This window comes from Vulpes lagopus, chromosome 7 (genome assembly GCF_018345385.1).
Source record: "Vulpes lagopus strain Blue_001 chromosome 7, ASM1834538v1, whole genome shotgun sequence".
NCBI lineage: Eukaryota > Metazoa > Chordata > Mammalia > Carnivora > Canidae > Vulpes > Vulpes lagopus.
This window is the reverse complement of record NC_054830.1, coordinates 12,028,539-12,053,741: the sequence shown is the minus strand read 5'-3', so window position 1 is coordinate 12,053,741 and position 25,203 is coordinate 12,028,539. Positions and strand designations below refer to the sequence as shown.

Here is a 25,203-nt window from a genome sequence, read left to right as displayed (position 1 = left end):
CCCTACATTTAGGTGCAGTTGAGAAGCAGCCTAGCTCGTGGGGTCACTGTCACATCCCATTTGCTGAGCACCCATCCTATGCTGGTCTGGGACTAAGAGAAATAAAACTGAGCCCCCACCCTTTAGATGGCTCAATTGGAGCTGGGTTCCCAGGCACACAGATAGATAGGACCCCAGGTGGCAGATACCCTCATGGAGGTCAGGTGGCAGCCTGCAGAAGCGGAATGAATTGCCTCCACTGGGTTGGAAATAAGGAAAGGAGGAAGAGAGGGCCTGGGTCTTCCTTCCTTTTTTTCCTCTTCTGTTCCAGCAGGACTGGAGGAAGCAGATGGGTCCAGCCTTTGAGACTGGCCACTCATCACCCTCTCTGACCCTGTCAGAGCCTCCTTCCCTGACTCTGGTAACCTAGGTGTTGGGGAGAGATTGGGGGTGCAGGTCTTGTACAGAAGTAAGGGAGTGTGGTTGGACACCCACTTTGTGCCCATTCACCACTGACTCCCCATTAGGGAAGTGTCATTGTCACTGTCTGTGCTCGTTTCTGAACAAGGAAACTGAGAAGGATAGAACTAAAATGACAGGTTCCAGGCCTCCCAGGGAGTTGGGGTGCTTGGATCAGATTGCAGCTCCAAAACCAGTGTTCTCTCCTGTGGACATTGCACCGTGGGCTCCTAGGGGGTGGGCAGGAGCAGCCCTGTCCCTACTGTGTCCCTAGTCCCTGCAGCAAGCAGGTGATGACTGTTGATTGGCGGCTGCTCGCTCCAAATAGCAGCCAGGAGCAGTCTCTAGCTGCCATTCACAGTAGTTGATGAGTGGAAATGTCTTATCTCCTTGGTGAAGAAGCAGGAACCTACTGCACTGGTGAGGTAAGTCAGGGAGGCCAGCATCCTGATGGCCAGGCCCCCACCTTTCACAGGGCTGCCCATGTCTCTGCACTTCAGCTATGAGAGGGTGTGGGGGAGGGTGTTCTCTGATTTACTAATGACAGTAATAAGCATACCTGTGGAGCCATAGAAGATGTGTCTCCCTTTTTTTTTTTTTTTTAAAGATTTTATTTATTCTTGAGAGAGAGAGAGAGAGAAAAAGAGGCAAGAGACATAGGCGGAGGGAGAAGCAGGTTCCCTGCAGGAAGCCCGATGCGGGACTCATTCCCTGGACCCAGGATCACGCCCTGAGCCGAAGGCAGATGCTCAACCGCTGAGCCACCCAGGTGCCCTGAAAATTGACTTTTCTTAATCCACAAAGGATGTTTGCCACTTTACTTACCCAGTGGGGAAAGGAAATGATTTTTCGGACTGCTTTTAAAGGGGGAAACATAAACAAAAAAAAAAAAAAAGAGAGAAAAGGCCTGTTGATGGTGAGGTCCTCACAGGGAGATTATTAAGCCAGGACTGGAAAGTTGGGGGCATGGATTAGCCCCCTAAATTACTCCCCATCCTAGAAACAGCACTGTTTATGGCTAGAGGTACCCACATGCAACCGACCTAGGTGTGTGCTATTGAGAACATTTCTCCCATTGGGAGTGTTCTTTGATCAAGACCAGAAGGGTCTCTGTGCCTTCAGTGCTATACCCCTGGATCCACTGTGGACACAATCCATGGAGAAGAGGATTCCATAGGGGATGAGCAGATGTCCACGGTTGCTGAGTGGGTGCAAGTAAGTGCTGCTGTTTCTCTCGCCTACACACCAGCTCAGGGAATCGGCATTTTCTTTCATGCCGAGCTCATTCTGTTGGCATTCGGCCTCTTGATTTAATTCTATGTTGCCTTTTAGCTACCAAAAATTATCCTTTAATTTACAGCTGCTAAGCACTTAACCTACTGTGTGTGCAATTGCCCACTTCTTTTAAAAAAATAAATAAGACTAAGAGAACTAGTAAAAGACTCTTGGGAGTGGCTCAGCCAACTAGTTGAGTGAGAGTATGAGTACAACATGTACTGCAGTGTATCCAACATTTGGTGAAATATTTTATTATTTTTTGGCAAAGATCATTTGGTGTGGTGTGTTGTAAGGACTGTGATTTGATGCCTGCCAAACACGCCCTGATTAGTAGCCTTGCCTGACTTCCCTTCCCATCCCCCATGATTCCTGGTGAATAAAGCTTGCTCCTCTGTCTCAGTGATAGTAGTAAGAAGGGTAGTAATGGACACAGTAGCATCTTGGGGTTTGTAGAGTGCTTTACCTACATGTTCTCATCTGGTACTTGAGGTAGTCCTCAGGGCAGACACTGTATTATTTCCACTTCATGGATGGGAAAACTGAGGCCCCAGGAGGCTTTGTAACTTGTCTTCACTCTGCTGCTAAGTAGTGGAGCTGTGTCTGCTTGAGCATCAACATCTCTGCACCCATCTCACCCACTCCCTCCTGAGGCTCCATCAAAATCTTACCCATTCTGTAAACAAACAGTTTATTTAAAAAAGCCTACGGAAGCTTCACTTACAGTGCCAGCATTGCAAGAGGTAGAATAAATCTGAGACTTCTACCCCACTCCCTACACCCCAGAATTGAAAATGTAGGAAGTAGGGAGCCCCAGTTGTTACAGTAGCCTTGACAAAAATTGGACATTAAGAAATGTCCCATTTGTAGATCTGAGGCTATGGGAATGTGGAGGAGAGATGCATTTCATTTGGGGGGGAATTTGGGTGGCTTTTTAAAGCAGGGGGTTGGTTTTGGGGCTGGGAGGTAATTGGCCTTGAGCAGCGCCAGCCCCCTCCCCAACCCCCCCCACCCCTGCCTCAGGCACAGGGAATGATTTGTGTCAAGATAAGGAGTGTATGGTGTGCACGACGTAGGGCATCTGCCAGTGCAGGAAGGGAAAGCCAGGATTGAGTGCTGTGTGTGCACAAGTGTGTGCAAGCGTCTCTGGGTGAATGTGTATCAGCATCCAGGTGTATGGGTGTGTGTTGGATGTGGGTAGTGAAATTAGCTCAGCAGGGGCAGGGGATGGCTGAGAGTTTGAACCTTGCACTCCTCACCAACCACAAAGGGTCTTTTCTGAGCTGGGGAGTGACCAGCTGGGGAGTGACCACCGTGTGAATTCCTCCCCCTGCTCCTGCCAGTGTTTACTCTTCAGTGTTTGTTCCCTGAGCAGATAACTGTGCTCCGCTCCCCTGTGGTAGTGGTGAGTGTTTTTTGCTCACAGTGGAATCCAGGAGCCTACTTGGTGCCTGGTGCCTAGAGGATCCAGGCTCTGTAGAAGAGCAGTGGGTGCTGGTTGGCTGCTGATGCCACCCACAGAGAGGAGGGGAGGGGCACGGAGAGCTGCTGACCCAATCTGCCTTGGGGATCCCTGAGTCCTGGGCAGTGTGCCTGCTTAAGAGGTAGTGAAATATCGGGCCAGGACTCAGATATGGTAGAAGATGGTAGAGACGTTGGAACCCCAGGGTGGCTGATCCAGGAAAGGAATTTTGGGAAGATTCAGGGCACACTTGGGAAAAGTTGGGAGCACTGTGGGCCGTGGGCAGTGGGCATTCTCAAGGAAGGCAATAGGCCCCCCCCCCCTGCTGTGTGGTGGCCCTGTCACCCCTGTGAGTCTGTTCAGGGCCTGGTCCACTGTGCAGAGAAAGACGGAATGGATGGGGGGGCGGTTGTTCTGTGAGATGCTGGGAAGAGTGATGCCCAGAGAGGGCTCTAGGGAGGCCAGGGTTGCTTTTGATCTTAAGCAGCATTTTTGGGAGAACAGGCTAGAATCTGCCCCATTCTCCACCGGGAGCTTATTGCCTGATCCTTTTCTGTCTTATCCACCTGCCCTCTGTGTGGCTGCACTAAACCCCATACCCCTCCCTACATGCTCAGCCCCTGGTTCCTTCAGGATCCCACTGCCTTGGTGTTTGCCCACCAGTGGGGACTCTTTCCATCTGTGTTGTAGGCCTGTCTACCCCAGTGCTTCAGTGCAGGTGCTCCTTGTCCTGTAGCCCCTCAGGCAGGCTCAGCTGGGGCCGTGGCGGTCTCCCCACCCTCATAGGTGCATGTTTGGTCTGCCAAGTGCCCCCACCACCCCATCTGTTCTCCCAGCACTTGACAGCCTTCAGTATACATTGTCATGTGTGATGACATTCCCCTCCAGAGTAGGAGCACCGCCAGGCACTCTGTAGAGACTGCTTGAATAAGAATGAGATTTCCACCTTGATGGCTCTTGAGGACATCCCAGAGTAAAGTATTTAAAGGTGAACAGCCCCCTTTCTCTGTGTTTGTACACAGTGAGTGGCTGCATTCCTTGGCCTTCCCCTCCTGGGGGCCCACCGAAGTCTGTCCCTGGTGGCTCTTCTGTCACCTACTCCGAGTAGCTAAGTGCTTATTCAGTACACTGGTCGCTAGCACATCTGCTCAGGTCACCATGGGGACCACATTCCGGGCTTTTCAGTGGGTGGGTACAGACTCCGTTACTCATTGGGTCCACCCTTCCCGGCTGGCTAAAATTGTGCTGAATGACTCCCAAGTTCCTGGCGGCCCCCTCTGCCTTGGAGACACCTTGCCCATCCCTGACCCCTGGCTCAGGCCCTGGAGGCTTCGGCTGTACCGTTGTAGACCTCATATCCTGTGGCACCTTGTGATGTAGTCATGCTCTCAACCTTGCAGGCCTGTCTCCTCATCTTGAGCACTGGAGCTCTGTCTCACACCCTTTTGTATCCTTGATTCTTCCTCATAGTATGGCCTTAACATGTGTGTGTTGAACACAAGAATGAATGAATTTACAAGTTCCAAGGCAGACCACTCTTTCAGGAAGTTGTCTGTGAAGAGTAGGAGGGAGGTTGATAGTCTAGGGTGGAACTGACCTAGGGACACATTTATAGGGATGGGATACATTTTCCCATTGGAGCTGGTGGAAGGAGAGGACAAGGAAGAAAACGGGCCTGTAAACAGCTGGCATTGGAGGAGTGCTTACCCCATGCCAGACTCTGGTAGTGGGCATGCTCATCCTTATTTTCCAAATGAAGAAACTGAGGTACAGAGAGGCTGCTCACTCTCCCCAGAATTGTACAGTACTCTGGTGGTAGGTTGGGACTTGAGTCCACATTTGTCTGGTGGCACCTCTGGTTGACCTCTCTGGTTCTGTTTCCTTTGGTGCTAGGAATGCCAGGCAAAGATGTGTGGGTGTAGACCTTTGGGCCTAAGTCTCCTCCTTGGGCCCTGCCTCCTATAGAGGGCAGCATGTCAAGGTGGGAAGGTTGCCTCAGGTGACCATGGTTTCTCTTTTACTTCCATTTCTGGTAGACAGGGCCAAGGGCAGTGGTCTTCTGGGAGCACTGACGCTTTTATATCTTGAGACTGTCTTCCTCCTGATAGTTCCTGGCCTAGAACTCCCTCTGGCTGTCTTGTTTGCCTTGAGGATGCTTCATTGCGTGTCAAAACTTCCAGGCATGGTTCTTCTGTTCTTTGGTTCTCCTCATAGGTGGGGAGGCCTTACTTGCACGCCTTACCCACCACCCATGACATGTTCCCACCCCAGGCCTTGTGTTCCAAGTGGGTTAGAGGCCCTGCGTGCTGTGCTGAATGGCAGGTACACATCTTCCCCTAGTCCTTCATCATGGTGGTCAGTTGGGCCCCCAGAGAGAATCCTGTAGCTTTACATCTCTCCTCTTGTATGTGGCTCTTTCCTTTTCTGTCTTATTTACAAAAGCAGTATGCACTAATGTAGAACACTGACAGACTCAGCCACGGCAGAGAGGGGAGGCAGGGGTAGCCAGTTTACTGGTAGGAACCACCGTTAGCATATGGCGTCCATCCTGCCACATTCCGGTCCATGTGCATATATGATCGTTATGGGCTTACCAGCCAGGTCATAACTGTGTTTGCTGGTTTGGGCCCTCCCTTTGGACTTAGCAAATACATGACTATCATACCTCACTTGTAAATGTTCTGCCCGGATCCTCACCTGTTTTCAATCTTTGCCATCACCTGGAGTCCTGGCCCTCCAGCAGGGTAAGCTGATACAACCCTCTTGCCTTTCCTCACCTGCTGCATAGTTGATCACTTCCTCAGGGTAGACTCCCAGGGCGAGACCTTACAGTAGCAGAAGAGGGTGTGTGTGTGTGTGTGTGTGTGTGTGTGTGTGTTAAAGAAGTGCTAGTTTTTATTGTTTCACAAAAGTAGGACACTGCTGGTGATAAAGCTACTCTTTGTTTCTCATACTTAACACCTGAGATGGCTTGTACTATTAGGATCCTTGACAAAGCAGAAACATATCAAATGTTGGTCTTTAATTATGTAACATTTTATATACCCTCAAAGTAGAGGGAAGAGGTTAATGAACTCCCATGTGCCTAGCACCATTTACAACAAATGCCTTTTTTTTTTTTTTAAAAACTGGCTCCATGCCCAACATAGGGCTTGAATTCATGACCCTCGGGTTGAGTCATATGCTCTACTGAGTGAGCCATCCAGGCACCCCAACAAATGCCATTTTGCAAGTCTCTCTGCAGTTGTCTACTATCCCTTGTCCTCTGCCATATGCATTTTTTTCCACATACATTTTTATTTCTGAAGCTTTTTTTTTTTTTTTTTTAGAATTTATTTATTCATGAGAGAGAGAGAGAGGGAGAGAGAGAGGCAGAGACACAGGCAGAGGGAGAAGCAGGCTCCACACAGGGAGCCCGACCTGGGATTCGATCCCGGGACCCCAGGATCACGCCCTGGGCCAAAGGCAGGTGCTGAACCGCTGAGCCACCCAGGGATCCCCTATTTCTGAGGTTTTTATTTTAAATCTCAGAAATTGAGGTGCCTGGTGGCTCAGTTGGTTTGGCACCTCAACTCTTGATTTCAGCTTGGGTTGTGATCTCAGGATTGTGAAATTAAGCCGTCGTGCTCCTCACTGAGTTGGGAGTCCACTTGAGAGTCTCTCTCTCTCTCTCTCTCTCTCTCTCCTTCTCTCCCTTTCTCCCATGCTCTCATTGTTGTCTCTGAAAATATCTTGAAAAAGGAAATCTCAGAAATCATGTTTCAATTTGCATCTCTGACAGAAAGACCACTTTTCATTTCGTAACCATAGTGCCATATCAACACCTTACACGTGTAATCATTCTTTAGCATTACCTGATTGATACCAAGTCCATTTGCAGAGTTCCCTGATTGTCTCAAAATGTCACCTTATTTTGTTGTGAGGTTTCCTGTCTTTCTCAGTATCTTTTTAAAAATTATTTTGAGGTAATTATAGATTTACATGCAGTTAAAAAAAATGCAGAGTAATCCTGTGTATTCTTCACTCTGTTTCCTGCAGTGGTAGCAGCAAATCTGTAGTACACCATCACGGCTGAAACTTTGACATTGCTGCAGTCAGATGCAGACCAATTCCATTCCACACGGAGATCCTTACTCTTGATTCTTTTTTTTTTTTTTTAATTTTTATTTATTTATGATAGTCACAGAGAGAGAGAGAGGCAGACACAGGCAGAGGGAGAAGCAGGCTCCATGCACCGGGAGCCTGATGTGGGATTTGATCCCGGGTCTCCAGGATCGCGCCCTGGGCCAAAGGCAGGCGCCAAACCGCTGCGCCACCCAGGGATCCCCTACTCTTGATTCTTTTAGCCACTCCTATGCCTTCCTTAACCTCTGGCATCCACTAATCTGTTCATTTCTGGAATTTCAGCACTTTATCAGTTTTTTAAAAAAGATTTTATGTATTCAAGAGCGAGAGAGACAAGAATAACAACACAGGTAGCGAGAGAGAGAGTGAGAGAGAATAAGAGCTAGTAGGAGAGGGGGAAGGGAGTCTGATGTGGGGCTGGATCCCAGGACCCTGAGATCATGACCTGAGCCAAAGGCAGATACTTAACTGACTGAGCCACCTAGGCCCCCTAAATTTCAGCATTTTAATGATGTTATATAATAGAATCATACAGGACATAACCTTTGGAAATTGGCCTTTTTTGCTTAGTATAATCCTCTGGAGATCCTTCCAGATTGTTGTGTGTATTAGTTCATTGCTTGGGATTTTTCATTGCCAAGTGGTGCTCCACGGGTGGGGAGGGGGCGTCACAGTTCATTAAACCAATCTCCCATTGAAGGACATCTGGTGTGTTTCCAGTTCGGGGCAATTATGAGTAAAGCTGCGCTAAACATCTCAGTACAGGGTGTTACATGAACCCAAGTCTTCATTTCTCTGGATGGATGCCCAGGACAATTGCTGGGTCCTGTGACAGTTGAAGGCTTAGTTCTTTTTAAGAAACTTAAACTGTTTTCCAGAGTAGCTGTACCTTTTTACCTTCTCACTGTCAATGTGTGAGTGATCGGTTTCTCAGCGTAATCAGTGGTGTCATTGTTATTTTCACCATTCTGATGGCTGTGTGGTGGCATTTCCCTGTGGTTTTGATTAGCATTTCCCTAATGACTAACGTATGCTGACCATCTTTTCATGGGCTTACTGGCCATCTGTATGTCCTCTTGGGTGAAATACCTCTTATACCTCTTCATGTCTTTTGTCCGTGTTCTCATTTGATCATTGGCCTTTTTTTTTTTTTAAAGTAAACTATACCTAACGTGGGAGTTGAACTCACTACCCCAAGATCAAGTTGCGTGCCCTACTGACTGAGCCAGCCAGGCATCACCCCACCCCCCATCATTTGCTTTTGTGCCATTGAGTTTTGAGGGTTCTTTATATATTCTGGATACTAATGTTTTGTGAAATCTGTGATTTGCAAATATTTCTGTGACTTGGCTCTTCATCCTCTTACTAAGGTCTTTCACAGAGCAAAAATTTTAAATTTTGATGAGGTCCAATTTATCAATTTTTCCTTTTTTTTTTTTTTTTTTAAGGTTTTATTTATTTGGCAGAGAGAGCACAAGTAGTGGGAGTGGCAGGCAAAGGGAGAGGGAAAAGCATGCTCTCGTCCCAGCAGGGAGCCTGATGCAGGTTTTATTTTCCCAGGAACCCAGGATCATGACCTGAGCTAAAGGCAGACACTCAACTGACTGAGCCACCTGGGCACCCCTCAATTTTTCCTTTTATGAGTGAGCCTTTTAGTATCAAGTCTGAGAACTCTGCCCTTGATCCTAAATATTTTCTTCTATGTTTTTTTTTTTTTTCTTCTCAAAAGTGTACAGTTTTCCATTTAAGCCTGTGATCCATTTGGAGTTAATTTTTGTAGAAAGTGTGAGACTTAGGTTGAGGCTCATTTTCTTCTGGATGTCCATTTGCTTCACTGCCATGTGCTGCTCAGGCCTCTTTCCTCCTGAATGGCTCTGCACCTCTGTCAGTAGTCAGTTGAGTATACCCGTGTCGGTCTGTTTCTGGGCTTTCCATTCTGTTCCATGGCTCTGCGTGTCTACCCCTTCATCACTGCCACACTACCTTATAGTGAGACTTGAAACCAGGTAGACTGCTTCTCCCACTTTATTTTTCTTCTTCAAAATTGTTTTAGCTATTTTGGTTCTTTTGCTTGTCTCTATATATTTTAGAATAATCTTATTTTTATCTACAAAAAAAAATCTTGCTGGAGTTTGGTAGGAATCAAGTGAAGCCTGCATATCAGGGGTGTACACGTTAACTGTGCGGTGTTGTATGGCCCTCCAGAGAAGATAGTTGGTCATCTTCCCACCCACAGGACCCAAGATGCTTGTTCCCCCTTTGCTGACTCTGCCAACCATAGCAAACGCTGGCGCTTCTGTTATGCAATGCGGAAATTGAACATTTCCCCCAACTTTGCTGTGTCTTTTCTTTCTGAATCGCCTTTGCCTTCTACTTTGCTCATTTTTAAATTAGGATCTCTTTTTCCTTGTGATTATAAAAGCTCTCTCTCACATCAGTGTTGTTCTTTTCTCAGCAATGCTTACCTTAACTCTGGTTTAGAAACCTCTGATGGGGCAGTTGGAAAGAGCTCTCAGTCCCTGGGAGGTTAGGGATGCCTCAGTGTTTTTTGATGTTTTTAAATGCTGCTGAGCTAAATCCCAGTTTCCTCAGCTGCAGAATATCACTGTGCACATAGCCAAAGTAATGGCTTTGCAAGCAGTGAGGGCTGCTAATGGTAAGTGGAAGAGAGAAAAAAGGACTATTAAGTGTGAACACTTCTTTGGGCTGCATTTTAAAAAAATGATTATTATTTTAAGTTTTATTTATTTAAGTAATCTCCGCACCCAGTGTGGGGCGTGAAGTCACAACTTTGAGATCAAGAATTGGGTGCTCTATCAACTGAGCCAGCCAGGCACCCCGTGGGCTGCAGTTTTGTATCAGCATCTGGTTTCCCAAGTAGAAACTCCGATCTGGATGTTGTTTAGTGTTACCTGCCTAATTCCCACAAAACTTGGCAACCTGGTTGAAAAGCACACTATTTGCATTTCCCTGATGATGCATGATATGGAGCATCTTTTCATGTGTCTGTTGCCATCTGGTTACCTTCTTTGGAGAAATGTCTGTTCATGTCATCTGCCCATTTTTTAAAATTAGATTTTTTTCTTTGATGTTGAGTTGTATAAGTTCTTTATATATTTTAGATACTAACCCTTTATCAGATACATCATTTGCAAATATCTTCTCCCATTCAGTAGGTTGTCTTTCAGTTTTGTTGGTTGTTTCCCTTTGCTGTGTAGAAGCCTTTTATTTTGATGATGTCCCAATAGTTTACTTTTTCTTCTATTTCTCTTGCCTAGGGAGACCCATCTAGAAGAATGTTGCTGTGACCAGTGTCATAGAAATTATTGCCTGTGTTCTCTTCTATGATTATTATAGTTTTGGGTCTCACATTTAGATCTTTAATCCATTTTGAGTTTATTTTTGTGTATGGTGTAAGAAAGTGGTCCAGTTTAATTTTTCTGCATGTTGCTGTTCAGTTTTCCCAACACCTTTTGTTGAAGAGACTATTTTTTCCCTATTGGATATTTTTTTTCCTGCTTTGTTGAAGATTATTAATTGATCATATAATTATAGGTTTATTTTTGGACCTTTATTGTTTCCATTGATCTATCTCTTTTTGTGCCAGCACCATACTGTTTTGGTTGCTACAGTTTTGTAATATAACTTGAAGTCTCAAATTGTGATCTCTCCAGTTTTGTTTTTCTTTTTCAAGATTACTGTGGGTATTCAGGGTCTTTTGTGGTTCCATACAAATTGTAGGATTGTTTGTTCTAGTTCTGTGAAAACTGCTGTATTTTTTTATTTTTTATTTTTAAGATTTATTTATTTATGATAGACACAGAGAGAGAGAGAGAGGCAGAGACACAGGAGGAGGGAGAAGCAGGCTCCATGTCGGGAGTCCGACACGGGACTTGATCCTGGGACTCCAGGATCGCACCCTGGGCTGAAGGCGGGCGCTAAACTGCTGAGCCACCCAGGGATCTCCTATTTTTTATTTTTTAAAGGATTTTATTTATTTATTCATGAGAGACACACAGAGAGAGGCAGAGACACAGGCAGAGGGAGAAGCAGGCTCCATGTAGGGAGCCCAACGTGGGACTCGATCCCGGGTCTCCAGGATCACACCCTGGGCTGAAGGCGGCGCTAAACTGCTGAGCCATCAGGGACGCTCCAAAATGCTGTATTTTGATAGGGAGTGCGTTAAAGTGTACATTGCTTGGGAGTGGTATAGACATTTAAAAAACACTTGTTCTTCCAGTATCACTCATCATCAGGGAAATGCAAAACAAAACCACAGTGAGATATTACCTCACACCAGTCAGAATGGCTAACATCAAAAACACAAACAACAAGTGTTGACGATGATGTGGGGAAAGTGGAATCCTCATTCACTGTTGGTGGGAATGCAAACTAGTGCAGCCACTCTGTAAGACAGTATTAAGGTTCCTCAAAAAATTTAAAATAGAACTACCCTGCAATCTAGTAATTGCACTACTGAGTAGTTACCAAAGGACACAAAAACACTAATATGAAGGGATATATGCACCCCTATGTTTATTGCAACATTATTTACAATAGTCAAACTATGGAAAAAGCCCCAAGTGTCTATCGATAGAGGAATGGATAAAGAGGAGCTACACACACACACACACACACACACACGATGGAATACTACTGAGCCATAAAGAAGAATGAAATCTTGCCATTTGCAACAACTTGGATGGAACTAGAGAGTATTATGCCAAGTGAAGTAAGTCAGTCAGAAAAAGAAAAATACCACATAATTTCACTCGGATGTGGAATTTAAGAAATAAAACAAACAACAAAGAGAGAAAAAAAAAAGAGACAAACCAAAACCAGACTTTTAACTATAGAGAACAAACCGATGGTTACCAGAAGGGAGGTGGGTGGGGATGGGGGAAATAGACAATGGGGATTAAAGAATACAATTATCTTGATGAGCACTGAGTAATATATGGAAATATGGAATCACTATATTGTACACCTGAAACTGATATAACACTGTGTGCTGACCACACTTGAATTAAAAAAAAAAAAAAAAAAGATACAGCCATTATGGGGTCTTGTTTTCTGGGGGAAATGACAGGCTGCACTGGTTTTCAAATCTGTTTATATACTTGAGTTGAATCTTGTACTCTCACCTCTTGGATTGAATAAAATGCACCATTACATAATCACATGCATGCATTTTTTCCCCAGGCTTCCATGGATGGGAGGCTGTACTGTGACTAGTGCCCAGCTCTGTCATGCCTGGACTATTTTTTCCAGTTGCAAAGTAGGTTAGGGCCACATGACCTGGGTGCTCCTCTAGCTCTCTCCCTCATTGGCTCTGTCACCTTGGGCAAGGTACCCTCAGTCTCAACACCCATAATAAATTAGGACCAACAATATACCTGTGCCATAGTGGTGTTGGAAGATTAAATGAGGTGTACTGGATAGGAAACATTGAGTGCTCCATAAATGTGACCCCCTATTTATCAGAGCAAGGAACTAAACTTTTTCTCCAAAAGTCTTAAAATGAGTTTAAGAAATGCCATTTTGAAATGAGCAAGGTTGGCAATCATTGTTTTGTTCTGCATGAAAGCACATCCTTTCTGGGAAGAATGGGAATTCTCCTGATTCCGGGCATAAAGATTTAGGAAGGGTCCTGCTTGTGGACAAAAGTGGGGATCAGATCTGGGTGGACTCAATCCTCAGAGGTTTAGGAATGGCTAGAATCCCGATCATCAGAGGATTTCCCCTCTAAAGTGGTACTGCTGTGTTCTTAATCTCAAGATGCTTTCTCCTGCATTAAAATTGTGTGTGCTCACATGAACTGTCATGTTCAAAGTTCTCCCAGCCAAAGGCTGTGAACTTGTTCTTAGTACACTCCCTTCCCTGTCACCCTGCTTATAAATTACATCGAGGCTGGAGGATAGAGCAAAGAGGCCAAAGGAACTTTTCATGTTATCTCTGAGTATTTTAAGATACCACGAGCACTGAAAGGTCAAATTGAAAATCACAATCGAGCCTCATCAATATTTCAGTCACTGCGAGTTGAAGATGGCCTCTTAGCAGAGTGGGTTGGCGAAGGAGATCGCTGTCCGGGCTGGCTGTGTCCTACTTCCATTTTCAAAGACCTCACCCAGCTCTCTGCAGCCTCTGACACTGAAAAGCCTTGTCCCCTCGCTCTCCCTTTGTGCCTGTGCACCAGGCTTGGCCCTGGGCTAACTTCGGGGTCAGAGAGAGGGGAACAGCTCTGGTGTCCACTCTCAGTGTGCTCTGTCCCAACAGCTGTAACAGTCCCACTGGGAGCCGCTGCCTGCATGGGGGAGCTGGTTGTGATGGAGATCTTTGCCCACAAGCTGGCCACATTGACCACCAGTCACTGGGCGATTCATGATATTAGTGTCTTCAGCGCGGTCTCAGTGGCATATTGGGCAGCTTGCAGACGTGATTCCACTGTCCCCAGGATGAGGCGGGGTAGTGAGAGGAAGTGCCAACTAGTGTTTCCCTCTCTTTCCCTTCTTTTGCTTTTGCAGTAGCTGAAGTATGAGTAATCAGATTGAAGCTTCTAACTGTGGTCATTGTCCCAGCTTAACTGAATTGATTCCCATAGAGAGGAATAGTTGAGGCACACTTTTGTGATTTTCTGTCACTTGTGAATCGTGTGGGATTGAAACCTGGCCATAGACTGTCTGGGGGATGAGCCCTTAGCACAAATGGTTGGACCTTTGGGTCTGGTGCTTCAGTGGCCTTTCCAGACTATTCAGGGTTGTGTTTTTCTTGTGTGTGGATGTAATTGCTCAGAAGCAGTTGGGAAGTTGGGAGATGGTTGTTAACTCTGTATGCCCCAAATACTGTAACTCTTTTCACTAGAATTACAGTGGCTTGGAAATTTCTTTCTTGTCTACCATGAGATATTTAAAAAAAAATCCCACTGGAAATGTATTTCAGACCTGAGCCTCTCTGATTGTTGGTGGGAAGGGAACCTTTGCCATCAAGGTGAGGGCCTCTGGGGCTTATGCAGTCCATTCCTGTGAGCCAGTGGCAGGAGATGTGCCGTCTGGCCCTGGCTGCTGTCACCTTGACAAACGGCCTGCCTGACTTGGCTTCCTCTGTGGGCCCTACTCTGAGGAGATGTGCTTTGGGAATGTGCCAGGGTTTTAAGCCCTAGAGGTCATGCAGGGTGTGATGGCAGGCACCGTAGTCTAAGGTCCAAAGGAGCTGAGTGAGGGTGACAGACTCCCCCAGTGACCGTGTCGGGCAAGTGCACCAGGCAGGAGGAAGCAGCTAGCCATGGAGGTGCTGTAGCTGTGTACTTACCTCTGGGTCCTTCTCCCAGGTGTTGTCTACTTTTCTTTCTCCGCTTCTTGTCACCTGGCCTTCCTCTCCTTTCCATGTTGCTCTGTGTTTAGTTTTCTCTGCTTTTTTAAGTTTTGCCCCTTTTTTGTTTTGACTTTCCCCTTCCCTCTTTCAGGTCTTCATGCTCTTCTATTTTCATTCTGTCTTGGTGGTGTTCTCTGCACTTTCGCTTCTTTATATGCTCGCAGGTGTTGGCATCCCCCAGAGAAGCTGACCGTAATCTTGGCATTATTTTTAACCTGAAGTGAGTCTCTTTATGCCACAGCAGTATGCAAGTGTTAGGCTGGTTCAAATCCAGTGACTATAACTGGAAGAAACCCACCTCCATCATTTTTATTCATTACAAAAAAAATCACAGGACAGCATTCAAAGACTTTTAAAACAAACATGGTATTCCCACCTCTCATTCAGTCCTCGCTTTCCCCATCTCTCTTGTCTTTAGTGGTTTCTGTGCCTGTTCTTCTATACGATTAAGCATAATTGGGTATTCTTTACTTTGTTCACTAAGTCGACAGGCTTATGTACTGCTGTTTTCCCTTCACATGGCAAAACATCCAAAAGTATAAGCCTTTAGAGCTGACATTTTAGTGGCTACTTAATTCCTCCCCCAGCTGACATCTCCCCTGGGGGACAGCTCACTAAGGTTGGGAAGAGAGGCTGTGGACAGGTGCAAAGTGTGAGAGTTTGGCCGCCAACCAGGCCAGATCCAGACATGGCTTTAATGAGCCACATGACCCTAGAGTGGGTGGTTCCCTTTTCTAAACTGTGATATCTTGGGGATCTGATGGCTGGAATGTGGAGTGTCTTCTGTGCTGAGCTGAGGACTTTGAACATCTGGCCTGCCACAGTAGGAGTGGTCACTAGCCAGCTGTCTCCCAATAGGAACCAGTCAGTGTGTATCCCTTGGTGGCTGGTGGAGGACGGGATGGGTGGGGATGAGATATGGGGCAGGGAAACCAGTCTGAAGCTTGCCTGTCTAGTGATTCGTGATGACATGCAGAAACTCCTGTTTGGATTCTGGAACCAGAGAACAGTCTCAGTGGATAGGGTGTCTTTTCCCTCTGAGCTCCTGGGTACATTGAAATGCCTTCATTTGGTGACTGGAAGTCATCTCGGCTGCTCCTGCTCCCTGAGTGCCAAGTTGTTTGTATAGGAATTAGGACTTGAGAAAGAGCATTAGCGTTTCCTCTTCCCAGACAGAGTAAGTATGAGATCTTTGTCTAAAAACAAGCTGACCTGGGTGGCTCAGTGGTTGAGTGTCTGCCTTTGGCTCGGGTTGTAATCCCGGGGGTCCTGGGATTGAGTCTCACATTGGGCTCCTTTTGGGGAGCCTGCTTCTCCCTCTGCCTATGTCTCTGCCTTTCTCTCTCTCTGTCTCTCATGAATAAATAAATAAAATCTTTTTTTTTTTTTAAAGATTTATTTATTCATGAGAGACATAGGCAGAGGGAGAAGCAGGCTTCCTGCAGGAAGCCTGATGTGGGACTTAATCCTGGATCCCTTGAGCCATAAGCAGACACTCAACTGCTGAGCCACCCAGGTGTTCCAGTAAATAAAAACTTAAAAATAAATAAATAAAAACAAGCTGCAGTCTGTGTAGGGAAGACCTTCAAAGTGCCTACATTTTGATTTTCACTATTGTACATTTTGGTAACGGCACTTTGAGGGGATGACACTTTTTTTTTAGGGTGGGGCGTGTCCACTTTTTGACCAGTGTCTGTGGTTTTGTTTACAGATTCCCACTGGAAATCCATTATATGAATCTTATTACAAGCAGGTAAGTTTCATTGGTGTCTTTTTGGATTGAATTAGAGAGGACCTATGTTGGCAGGCACAAACCTTAATAGAAGCCCGGTTTAGTTCCTTTCTATCCTCCCAAGTTATCAGCCAGTAGCCAGTGGGCTATGCACTGCTTTATCTGTTGTCCGTTTGCTGAGGTCTTGTCTCAAGAGTTGTCTCCTATTCTAGGTAGACCCGGCATACACAGGGCGAGTTGGGGCGAGTGAAGCTGCGCTTTTTCTAAAGAAGTCTGGACTCTCAGACATTATCCTTGGGAAGGTACGTGAAGATGGATAATGACTTCTCTTCTGAGGCCGCCCTCAGGGCTCCCCTGGCAGGCAAAGACCAGACTTCTCTTCAAGGGGATGTGCCTCCTGGGGAGTGGGCTGGTCACTGTGAGCCTGGCAGGCTGTCACTGGTGGATATTCCACTTACTTCTTGGGCAGCAGACAAGAAGCCTGAGTGCTTTGGGGATCTTGACAGCTTATGGGTTTATTTTGGCTTTGGAGCCAAGTGGACCTGGGTATTTTCTGGGTTTTGCCACTGACTAGCTGTGTGCCCATGGGGAGCAGGCAGGTCATTCATCTGTTCCAAATTTGCCTCCTCACCCAGTGCTCGGGAGTGACCATTCCAGCTGACTTGTAAGGCTCAGACACAGGGGCATCAGTTCCTGTTCTGTGAATAAATGGGCAGTGGTTGGCAGTTGTACTTATGAGCACTTTTGTGTTTCCACAGATATGGGATTTGGCCGACCCAGAAGGTAAAGGGTTCTTGGACAAACAGGTATATATATATATATATATATGTATATACATACACACCATAAACACAGCAAGTGGAGAGGCTTGAGCCAGAACCCCACAGGCTGGGTCACCTCTGCTCTTCCTTCCTTATTACTTCCGCGGACAAGTATTACTAGACATAAGTGCGGCCATCAGACTATTAAAATTGGAAGGTTTCATTTTGAAATAAAGGTTTTTTGAAAACATTTGGAGGGAGCCATCTTTCGTGGTTAGCAGATCTTTTAATATTTTGTGTGCTTACAAGTGATGAAAATGTTTTCAAAATGTTCTATTTTGAAATAAGACTCATGGAAATTGCAAAAATAGTTCAGAGAGTTCCGGTGTATCCTTCCTCCGCTCCCCACAGCGAGAGCTGCTTACGTCACCATAGTGTGATGCTCAGAGCCTGGAGTGGTACTAAACTAGAGGCCTTGATCAGAGCTGATTAGTTTTACATGCAATTTTTGGTGTTCTTTGGTGTGTATAGTTCTGTGTAATTTTATCAGTTGCACAGATTCATGTAATTACCATCAAAGGATATAGAACTGCCTGGCCCCCAGAAGAATCTCTTGTGTTGCCCCATGGCAGTCACACCCTAACCCCTGGCATCCCACTAGTTCTTTCTCCATCATGACTTTGTCATTTTGAGAATGTTCTGTAAATGGAAGTTTATGGCATTTACAAATGACTTTAAGTGGTCATATTTTAATTCTGTTCAGTCTTTCCCTAAACTAAATCCCAAGGGAATGTTGTTCCTGTTGTCCTACTGTCCATGATCTGATCCATTGGGAAAGCACTATCAGCTCTTTCTCCCTTCCTTGAGATTTGCACTGCATGTCTGCATGTTGAAAGATTCTGAGCGTCCTTGTGGGCAAGAAACCTGTTAACTTTGTCTGATGCAGTTCCTAGAAACTTTCTTACATCCCCTTTTCTGCATATGCCACCTGGGCATTCTGTGGACACCGGTCTGAGAAGGGCTGGTTTAGTGTTTATCTCTTTGAGGAGGTTTTTAAAACTGTACTTGTGTTTATAGCTTTAAAACAGTTCATGTTCTCAGGCTATTTGATCAATTTAAAAAATTAGATGATGCTGCCTGAGTTCACTAAGACTGTGGCATGGCCAGTTCTGGGTTAGGAGGAGGCAAGGAGGAGCAAAGGTCCCTGATGGCCTAGTTCAGGTCCTTTGTCCCTATGTGGGAATGAGGTCCACATTAGGCCACAGAGGGCAGGTGGGAGAGGCTATCTCCAGCAAGCCAGGGGGATCATAGCGAATTGTGTGTATCAGTTCCCTAACAACTATATCTGTCTCAAACCATTTTTTAAAAAGTCAACACATATTTGACTCATCATTTATTTATAATCTTAAACTTTAGTTTGTTACTTACCTAATCTAACATTTTCCTAAATGTTGGGAGCTTGTTATTGCCTAAAATGTATTTATTTGAGGGGTGCCTGGCTGGCTCAGTCAGTAGAGCATGTGACTCTTGATCTCATGGTGGTGAGTTCAAGCCCCACACTGGGCATAAAGTTTACTTAAAAAATAATAAAGTTATAAAAAATACATTTATTTAAAATTTTACAGTGTCCAGAGTGTGGTGGACTAAGTCCACTTGGCAGGCATATTCATTTAAACAGTGCTCCCAGGGGGAAATCTGTTCAGCTTGACCCTCAAGTGACTTTTGCACATTCAGTCTTTCTTGCTGCAGTGAAGAGAAATCCCTCTCTCCTGAAGCCCACGACTGTAGACAGCTCTCCCCCGTTATCGCCAGCCAGCTGGTGTTCACACCTCTCCCTCTTTTGGATTTGCAGGGTTTCTATGTTGCGCTGAGATTAGTGGCCTGTGCACAGAGTGGCCACGAAGTTACCTTGAGCAATCTGAATCTGAACATGCCGCCACCTAAATTCGTAAGTATTGAAATCCTTCAGTTCATGCTCTTCTACTATCATCTATCGATCTGTATTCTCTCTTTCTTTAATAGAGGTGGAATTTATATAACCTAAAATTCACCATTTTATTTTTTTTTTAAAGATTTAAAAAAGCTTATTCATGAGAGACAGAGACATAGGCAGAGGGAGAAGGAGGCTTCCTGTGGGGAGCCTGATGTGGGTCTTGATCCCAGGACCCTGGAATTACAACCTGAGCCAAAGACAGATGCTCAACCATGAGCCACCCAGGGCCCTAAAATTCACCATCTTAAAGTGAACAACTTAGTGACATTTAGTCCACTGACAGTGTTGTACAACCATCACTTATCTCTAGTTCTAGAATATTTTTATCACCCCAAAAGGAAACCTTTTATCCACTGAGTAATCAGTCACTCATGGGTCCCCCTCCTCTGGCCGCTGCTGGCCACTTGTCTCTCTGTGGATCTACCTGTTGTGGGCATTTCTGGAATCCTAGATCTGGCTGCTGTCACTCAGCATAATGTTTCCAGGGATCATCTGCCCTGTAGCAAGTGTTGGTGCTTGGTTCCTTTTCATTGCTGAGTCAGATTGCATTGTTTGGCCCATCCATCCCTCTGTTGGTGGACGTGATAACTTGTGTTCCGGGATTTGTTGGCGTACCTGTCTCTTCAGTTCTCTTGGGTCTCTACCTCGGTGGGTAATTGCTGGGGCATATAGTGATTCTGTGTTTAAGTTTTTGAGATCTTTCCCCATTTTAAAAGCACTTTGAAATGTGTGTCCTTTTTTTTTTTTTTTTTAAAGATTTTATTTGAGAGAGAGAGTGAGTGCACAAGCAGGAGTGGGAGGGGCAGAAGGAGAGGGAGAAGCAGATTCCCTCCTGAGCAGGGAGCCTGATGTGGGGCTTGATCCCAGGACCCTGAGATCATGACCTGAGCCCAAGGCAGACACCTAACCAACTGAGTCACCCTGAAACGTGTGTCCTTTGCACAGACACATTCTCTGTAGTTGAATTCTGTGCCATCCACAGCAGAGTATTTCTCTTCCTTTACAGCATGACACCAGCAGCCCTCTGATGGTCACGCCGCCATCTGCAGAGGCCCATTGGGCTGTGAGGGTAAGTGACCCCCGGGCAATGCCCCTCAGGCATCCGTTACGTGCTCAAAATGTTGGATGGGATGATTGTTCTGTTTCAGAGTGAGTCTGCCACAGAATTTAACCAAGACACTCTTTCAGATTAAAATCTTCTGAAATGGCCGTGACATTTTTGGGTGTTGCCCTGCTAAGGCCATTAGCTGAGTTTCAGGCAATGGATTCTTAAAATTTTACAGTTAATATTTTGCATTTTTAGGTCATGTTATGTGGTTTTTGCTGCCTGGGTTGGTTAATCAGGATAGAACGAGCAGTTGTGAGAATTTGCAAGTGTGAAGACATCTAAGATGTCTTTGTAACTCTCCCTCTTATTTCTAGCCAGTTTGGGTGTTGCTATTCATTCCTTTCTGATGCTCTCATTGCTTTTTGAAAAGCTTCTTTCAGTACCTGAGGGGACTGTCTCCATGTTCCATGTCTTTCTAGAAGCAGCAAAAAGAAGCAAGAGTGGTAACCTCTAATAGGTACAGAATTAGCTCTAAAGGAAATGTGTGTGGGACATGGAGACGGTGCCCTAGAGCCTGAGACCTCCTCACTCCCCACTTGTAAGGGGATTGTAACATTTCCTCACTTTTATTTGGCTTAAATACTAACCTTAATAACAGCCTTGCTATAAAATAAAGATGTCCCTCCACCCCCACCCCACATCAAGTACACTTGTCCTGTTTTTACACAATTTTTCTGTCCTGTCCTTTGAAGGGTTTGGATAAGGGGAGGTTTGTGTAGGCATAGGGCAGAAGGAGGCCTCTTCTGACCCAGGAATTGGGGAAGTGACCTCTGGGAGCAGCTGAGCACTTTGCCAGCAGCAGTCACAGTACCAAAGGATGTTCCTTCTTTGTAGTCTGCAGGGCACCTACTCTGAAAAGGAGCTGCTTTGTTGTGGAAAATAAAGCCAGAATTGCCTTGAGCTGTCCTGGCTCCTTTCCTGCAGGGCTGTGTTGAGGCCTCATGAGAAGGGCTGGCGCCAGAGGAGGCTGTGAGGCCTCGCAAGCACGGGAGGCTGGGCAGGAAAGGTGCCATTACAGGAGTAGACTGTTTTCAAGAGAGATTCAGCTGTTTTGATCAGATAAACATTGACAGAGCTGAAGTGCCAAGTGTTCTCTTCCGTTGGGAGAGCTCCTGGGCTGCTCAAAGCAGTGAAGTATGTGGGCACGATTCCAGACACTCAAGGTGGACACAGGGTGCTTGCCTTCTCAGTGCTCCCAGTGCCTCGCCCATGCAGTGTCTGCTCATGCGCTCCCTTCTGTTTTCTATTTTTCTTTTTAATTGTGGTAAAGTGTAGGTGACATGAAGTTCATGAACATCTTAACCATTTTTTTTTTTTTTAAAGATTTGTTTATTTGAGAGAGAGAGAGAGAGGGTGCATACATGTGTGAGGGAGGTTAGGGGCAGGGAGAGGGAAAGATAATCTTGAGCAGACTCCATGCTGAGCAGGGAGCCCAATGCAGTACTCTCTCCCAGCACCCTGAGATCATGATCTGAGCCAAAACCCAGTCGGACGCTCAACTGATTGAGCCACCCAGGTGCCCCCACCATCTTGATCATTTTTAAGCATGTAGTTCAGTCGTGTTAGGTACATTCATACTGTTGTGCAGCCATCTTCACTGTTCCTCTCCAGAACTTTCTCATTACCGCAGACTGAAACTCTGTCCCCATTAAACACTGACTCCTCCCCTCCCCACTCCACCTCCTGGCGCCTAGAGGAGAATGTGACTCCTCTGGGGACCTCATAGAAGTGGAATCCTACAGTACCTGTCCTTTGCTGTCTGGCTTATTTCAGTCAGCATAATTTTCTCAGGATTCTTCCATGTTGTAGCCTGGATCAGAATCTCCTTTGTTTTTGAGGCTGAAGAATATTCCATTGTGTGGATGCACCACATTTAGGTTATCTGTTCTGATGGATGCTTGTTGAGGGTTTCTTAATGCTCTCAGGGGCTCCAGCTCATGGGCTGAGTGGGTGGTGAGGGCTCTCTATCCCCTGGGTCCAGTCTCTGTGGGTTTCATTTCCGGAGGAGGGCAGACTGCAGGCCCCTGCCCAGACCCACCTCACTGATGGCCCCTTTGACATGTGTGGCCATGTGCTATTAGTCCTGCCCAGGGCTCTCTGTTTACGAGGAGCTTTTATAATTTATTTATTTTTTTTACTGTAAGAGGACTTCCTGTGCTTAAAGTTGATTTTGATAATTGGTTGCTTAAGTCTTGGTTTATTTTTATATTTGGTTCTTGAGCTCTTTTAGTCCTGTAGGTTGATATCCAGATTTAGTTGTTTGTCTTAAAGAATGAAAGCCCATTCACACTATGACCTTTCTTGTCCTAGTGAGCTCCTAGGAGGGAGGTAGGGTGATCTTTGTCTCCCAGGCGGCCCCTATGGTGGAGAGCAAGGCTTAGGGCCAGGTCCTGTCCCTCCATTGACCTTGGTCTCCAGATTCGTAGTTCCAGTGAGCTATTTCCTTCAGGGAAGATGTTTACTCTGGAACTGCCATAAGACCATCCTGTGCTTTTAGGCGAGCCCAGGGGTGGGTCCTCGCCTGTTTTGTTTTGTTTTGTTTTCTTTTCTTTTCTTTTCTTTTCTTTTCTTTTCTTTTCTTTTCTTTTCTTTTCTTTCTTTTTTTTTAATTTTTATTTATTTATGATAGGCACAAAGTGAGAGAGAGAGAGAGAGAGAGAGAGGCAGAGGGAGAAGCAGGCTCCATGCACCGGGAGCCCGACGTGGGACTCGATCCCGGGTCTCCAGGATCGCGCCCTGGGCCAAAGGCAGGCGCTAAACCGCTGCGCCACCCAGGGATCCCTCTTTTCTTTTCTTTTCTCTTTTCTTTTCTTTTCTCTTTTCTTTTCTTTTCTTTTCTCTTTTCTTTCTTTTCTTTCTCACAACAGACTCAGAGAGAGAGAGAGAGAGAGAGAGAGAGAGAGAGGCAGAGGGAGAAGCAGGCTCCACGCAGGGAGCCCGACGTGGGATTTGATCCCAGGTCTCCAGGATCACACCCCGGACTGAGGGCAGCGCTAAACCGCTGGGCCACCGGGGCTGCCCTCCTTGCCTGTTTTCATTCAGTTTCGGGTCAGAGCTCATTTTGGACTCTCTCACAGTTTTTTTTTTTTTACTTACTCAGGCTATTCTTTTCCAACTAGGTGGAAGAAAAGGCAAAATTCGATGGAATTTTTGAAAGCCTCTTACCCATCAATGGGTTGCTCTCTGGAGACAAAGTCAAGCCAGTCCTCATGAACTCAAAGCTGCCTCTTGATGTCCTGGGCCGGGTGAGTGATTCTCTCGCATCCTACACTGTTGCTGACTGCCGTCTGCCCCATGCATGGTTCCCACGCACACATATGAGGCTTTACACAAGGCCATGCACCATTGGAGGCTTTGTTAGAGCTGATGTTCATGAAGAACTTGCTATGGTCAAGTTGGCTTAGGGCTTTATGGATGTGGCTCACAGATGCTCCCTGGGCTGTGGGAAGATGCTGGTGTGGGCCCATTACACACTTGGGAAGGCAGCCTCAGAAGTGAACTTGCTGCCTGGGGCCTAGAGACAGGCAGAAATGAGATTTGAACCCACACCCAGGATTTCCACATCTCCGTGTGCTCCTGGGGAGAAGTATGGGAGTATATGTCCAGAACTTTTTTTCTTTTTTTAAAGACTTATTTATTTATTTTAGAGAGATGGGACATGAGGGAGAGGGAGAAAGAATCTCAAGCAGACTCTGCGCCAAGCATGGAGCCCAACACAGGACTCAGTCAGACCTAAGCCCAAACCAAGAGTTGGATGCTCAACTGACTGCACTATCTAGGCACCCCTCTTTTCTCTTTTTAATTACCTTTTTTTTTCTATCTGGGAGCTTAAGTTAAAGGTACTTTAAAATCTGCTGTAAACTTAGAAGAAATTTTACACGTTCTCTTAAAAGAAAGCCCTTAGTTTTGTTCCTATTAAATGCAAGTTCTTTTTAGTTACAGCTTTCTATTCCAGACTGTCTTCCCACCAATGAGGTTTGCATCACGGCCCCGTGTGTTCTGTGACAAAGCCCAGTTTCACAAGGCATCTATACTGAGTTCCCTGCTCTTCACCAAGAAGGGATGGGTGTTGTCATCTGTCTGGATTGGATTACAGTGATGTGGCAGGCACAAACCCAGAGCAGGGGACTGAGCATAGTCTCTGCTGCCTTAGGCGACACCTGTAGGTCTAGCTTACGACATTTGGGACAACCTTTGGGAAAGATGCAAATTCTTGTCCCTTGGTTTCTGTTTGAGTATGACTTGTGGACACTGGCCCATTTGAAAGGACCCAAGTAGAGCCCATCTTAATACTTTGTTTTGAAGGAAGGCTGCTAAGAAAGGCAATCTCTCAAGTCCCTTTGTTTCCTCTGAGCTGTGGCATGGTATAGGTGGAGATCTGTGATGGGGACCAAGAGTCTTTACAAGGCATGAGTTTTAATTGCAGCAAGATGGGGTGACCCAGTCCTGCTCATTGTGTGCATTCATTTGGCAGTCCTTGCTAAATACCTGACAACTGGATGTATTCATTCTATAGAGCCAAATTACAAACAAGACAGAATGATGGAGGTGAAGGTAGCTTCATTACAAAGGGAGATGTGGCTAGGAAGGGTGTGGTCTGCCGATCTGCTGCCCTGGCTCCAGGTCTTGTGGCATAGGAGTCGCTTCTCATCTGCTGGGCTTTCTCCTTCCCTCCTTTTCTGCACACACCAGCCTTATGTGCACCCATTCAGGCATGTACACATGCATCCATAATCATATCCATGCACCCATCCATGCACTTATCCATATCCATGCACACATGCATTCATAACCATGCACCCATTCACCTGTGCACCTGTCCATCTAGGCATGTGTGCATCCATATTCACGTACCCATTTATCTCTACACCTATCTGTGATATGTGCATCAGTGTACTCGTGCATCCATGCATCTATGCATCTGTCCATTCATCCATG

The 25,203-nt window shown here is 45.9% G+C and overlaps 1 protein-coding gene across 17 annotated transcripts in view; it reads left to right on the top strand.

Moving 5' to 3' along the window:
* EPS15L1 (epidermal growth factor receptor pathway substrate 15 like 1) overlaps window positions 1-25,203 on the top strand; it is a 96,793-nt gene that overhangs the window by 7,975 nt on the left and 63,615 nt on the right. For 14 of the 17 annotated variants that reach the window (XM_041761469.1, XM_041761457.1, XM_041761454.1 and 11 more), the window contains exons 2-7: window positions 16,383-16,424; window positions 16,616-16,705; window positions 17,162-17,209; window positions 19,017-19,112; window positions 20,164-20,226; window positions 23,385-23,510. In XM_041761469.1, coding sequence (XP_041617403.1) covers window positions 16,383-16,424; window positions 16,616-16,705; window positions 17,162-17,209; window positions 19,017-19,112; window positions 20,164-20,226; window positions 23,385-23,510 — 465 coding nt within the window. Of the gene's footprint in view, window positions 1-15,625; window positions 15,849-16,382; window positions 16,425-16,615; window positions 16,706-17,161; window positions 17,210-19,016; window positions 19,113-20,163; window positions 20,227-23,384; window positions 23,511-25,203 lie in introns of those variants that run through there. The other 3 variants (XM_041761466.1, XM_041761465.1, XM_041761467.1) reach the window with 3 other exon arrangements.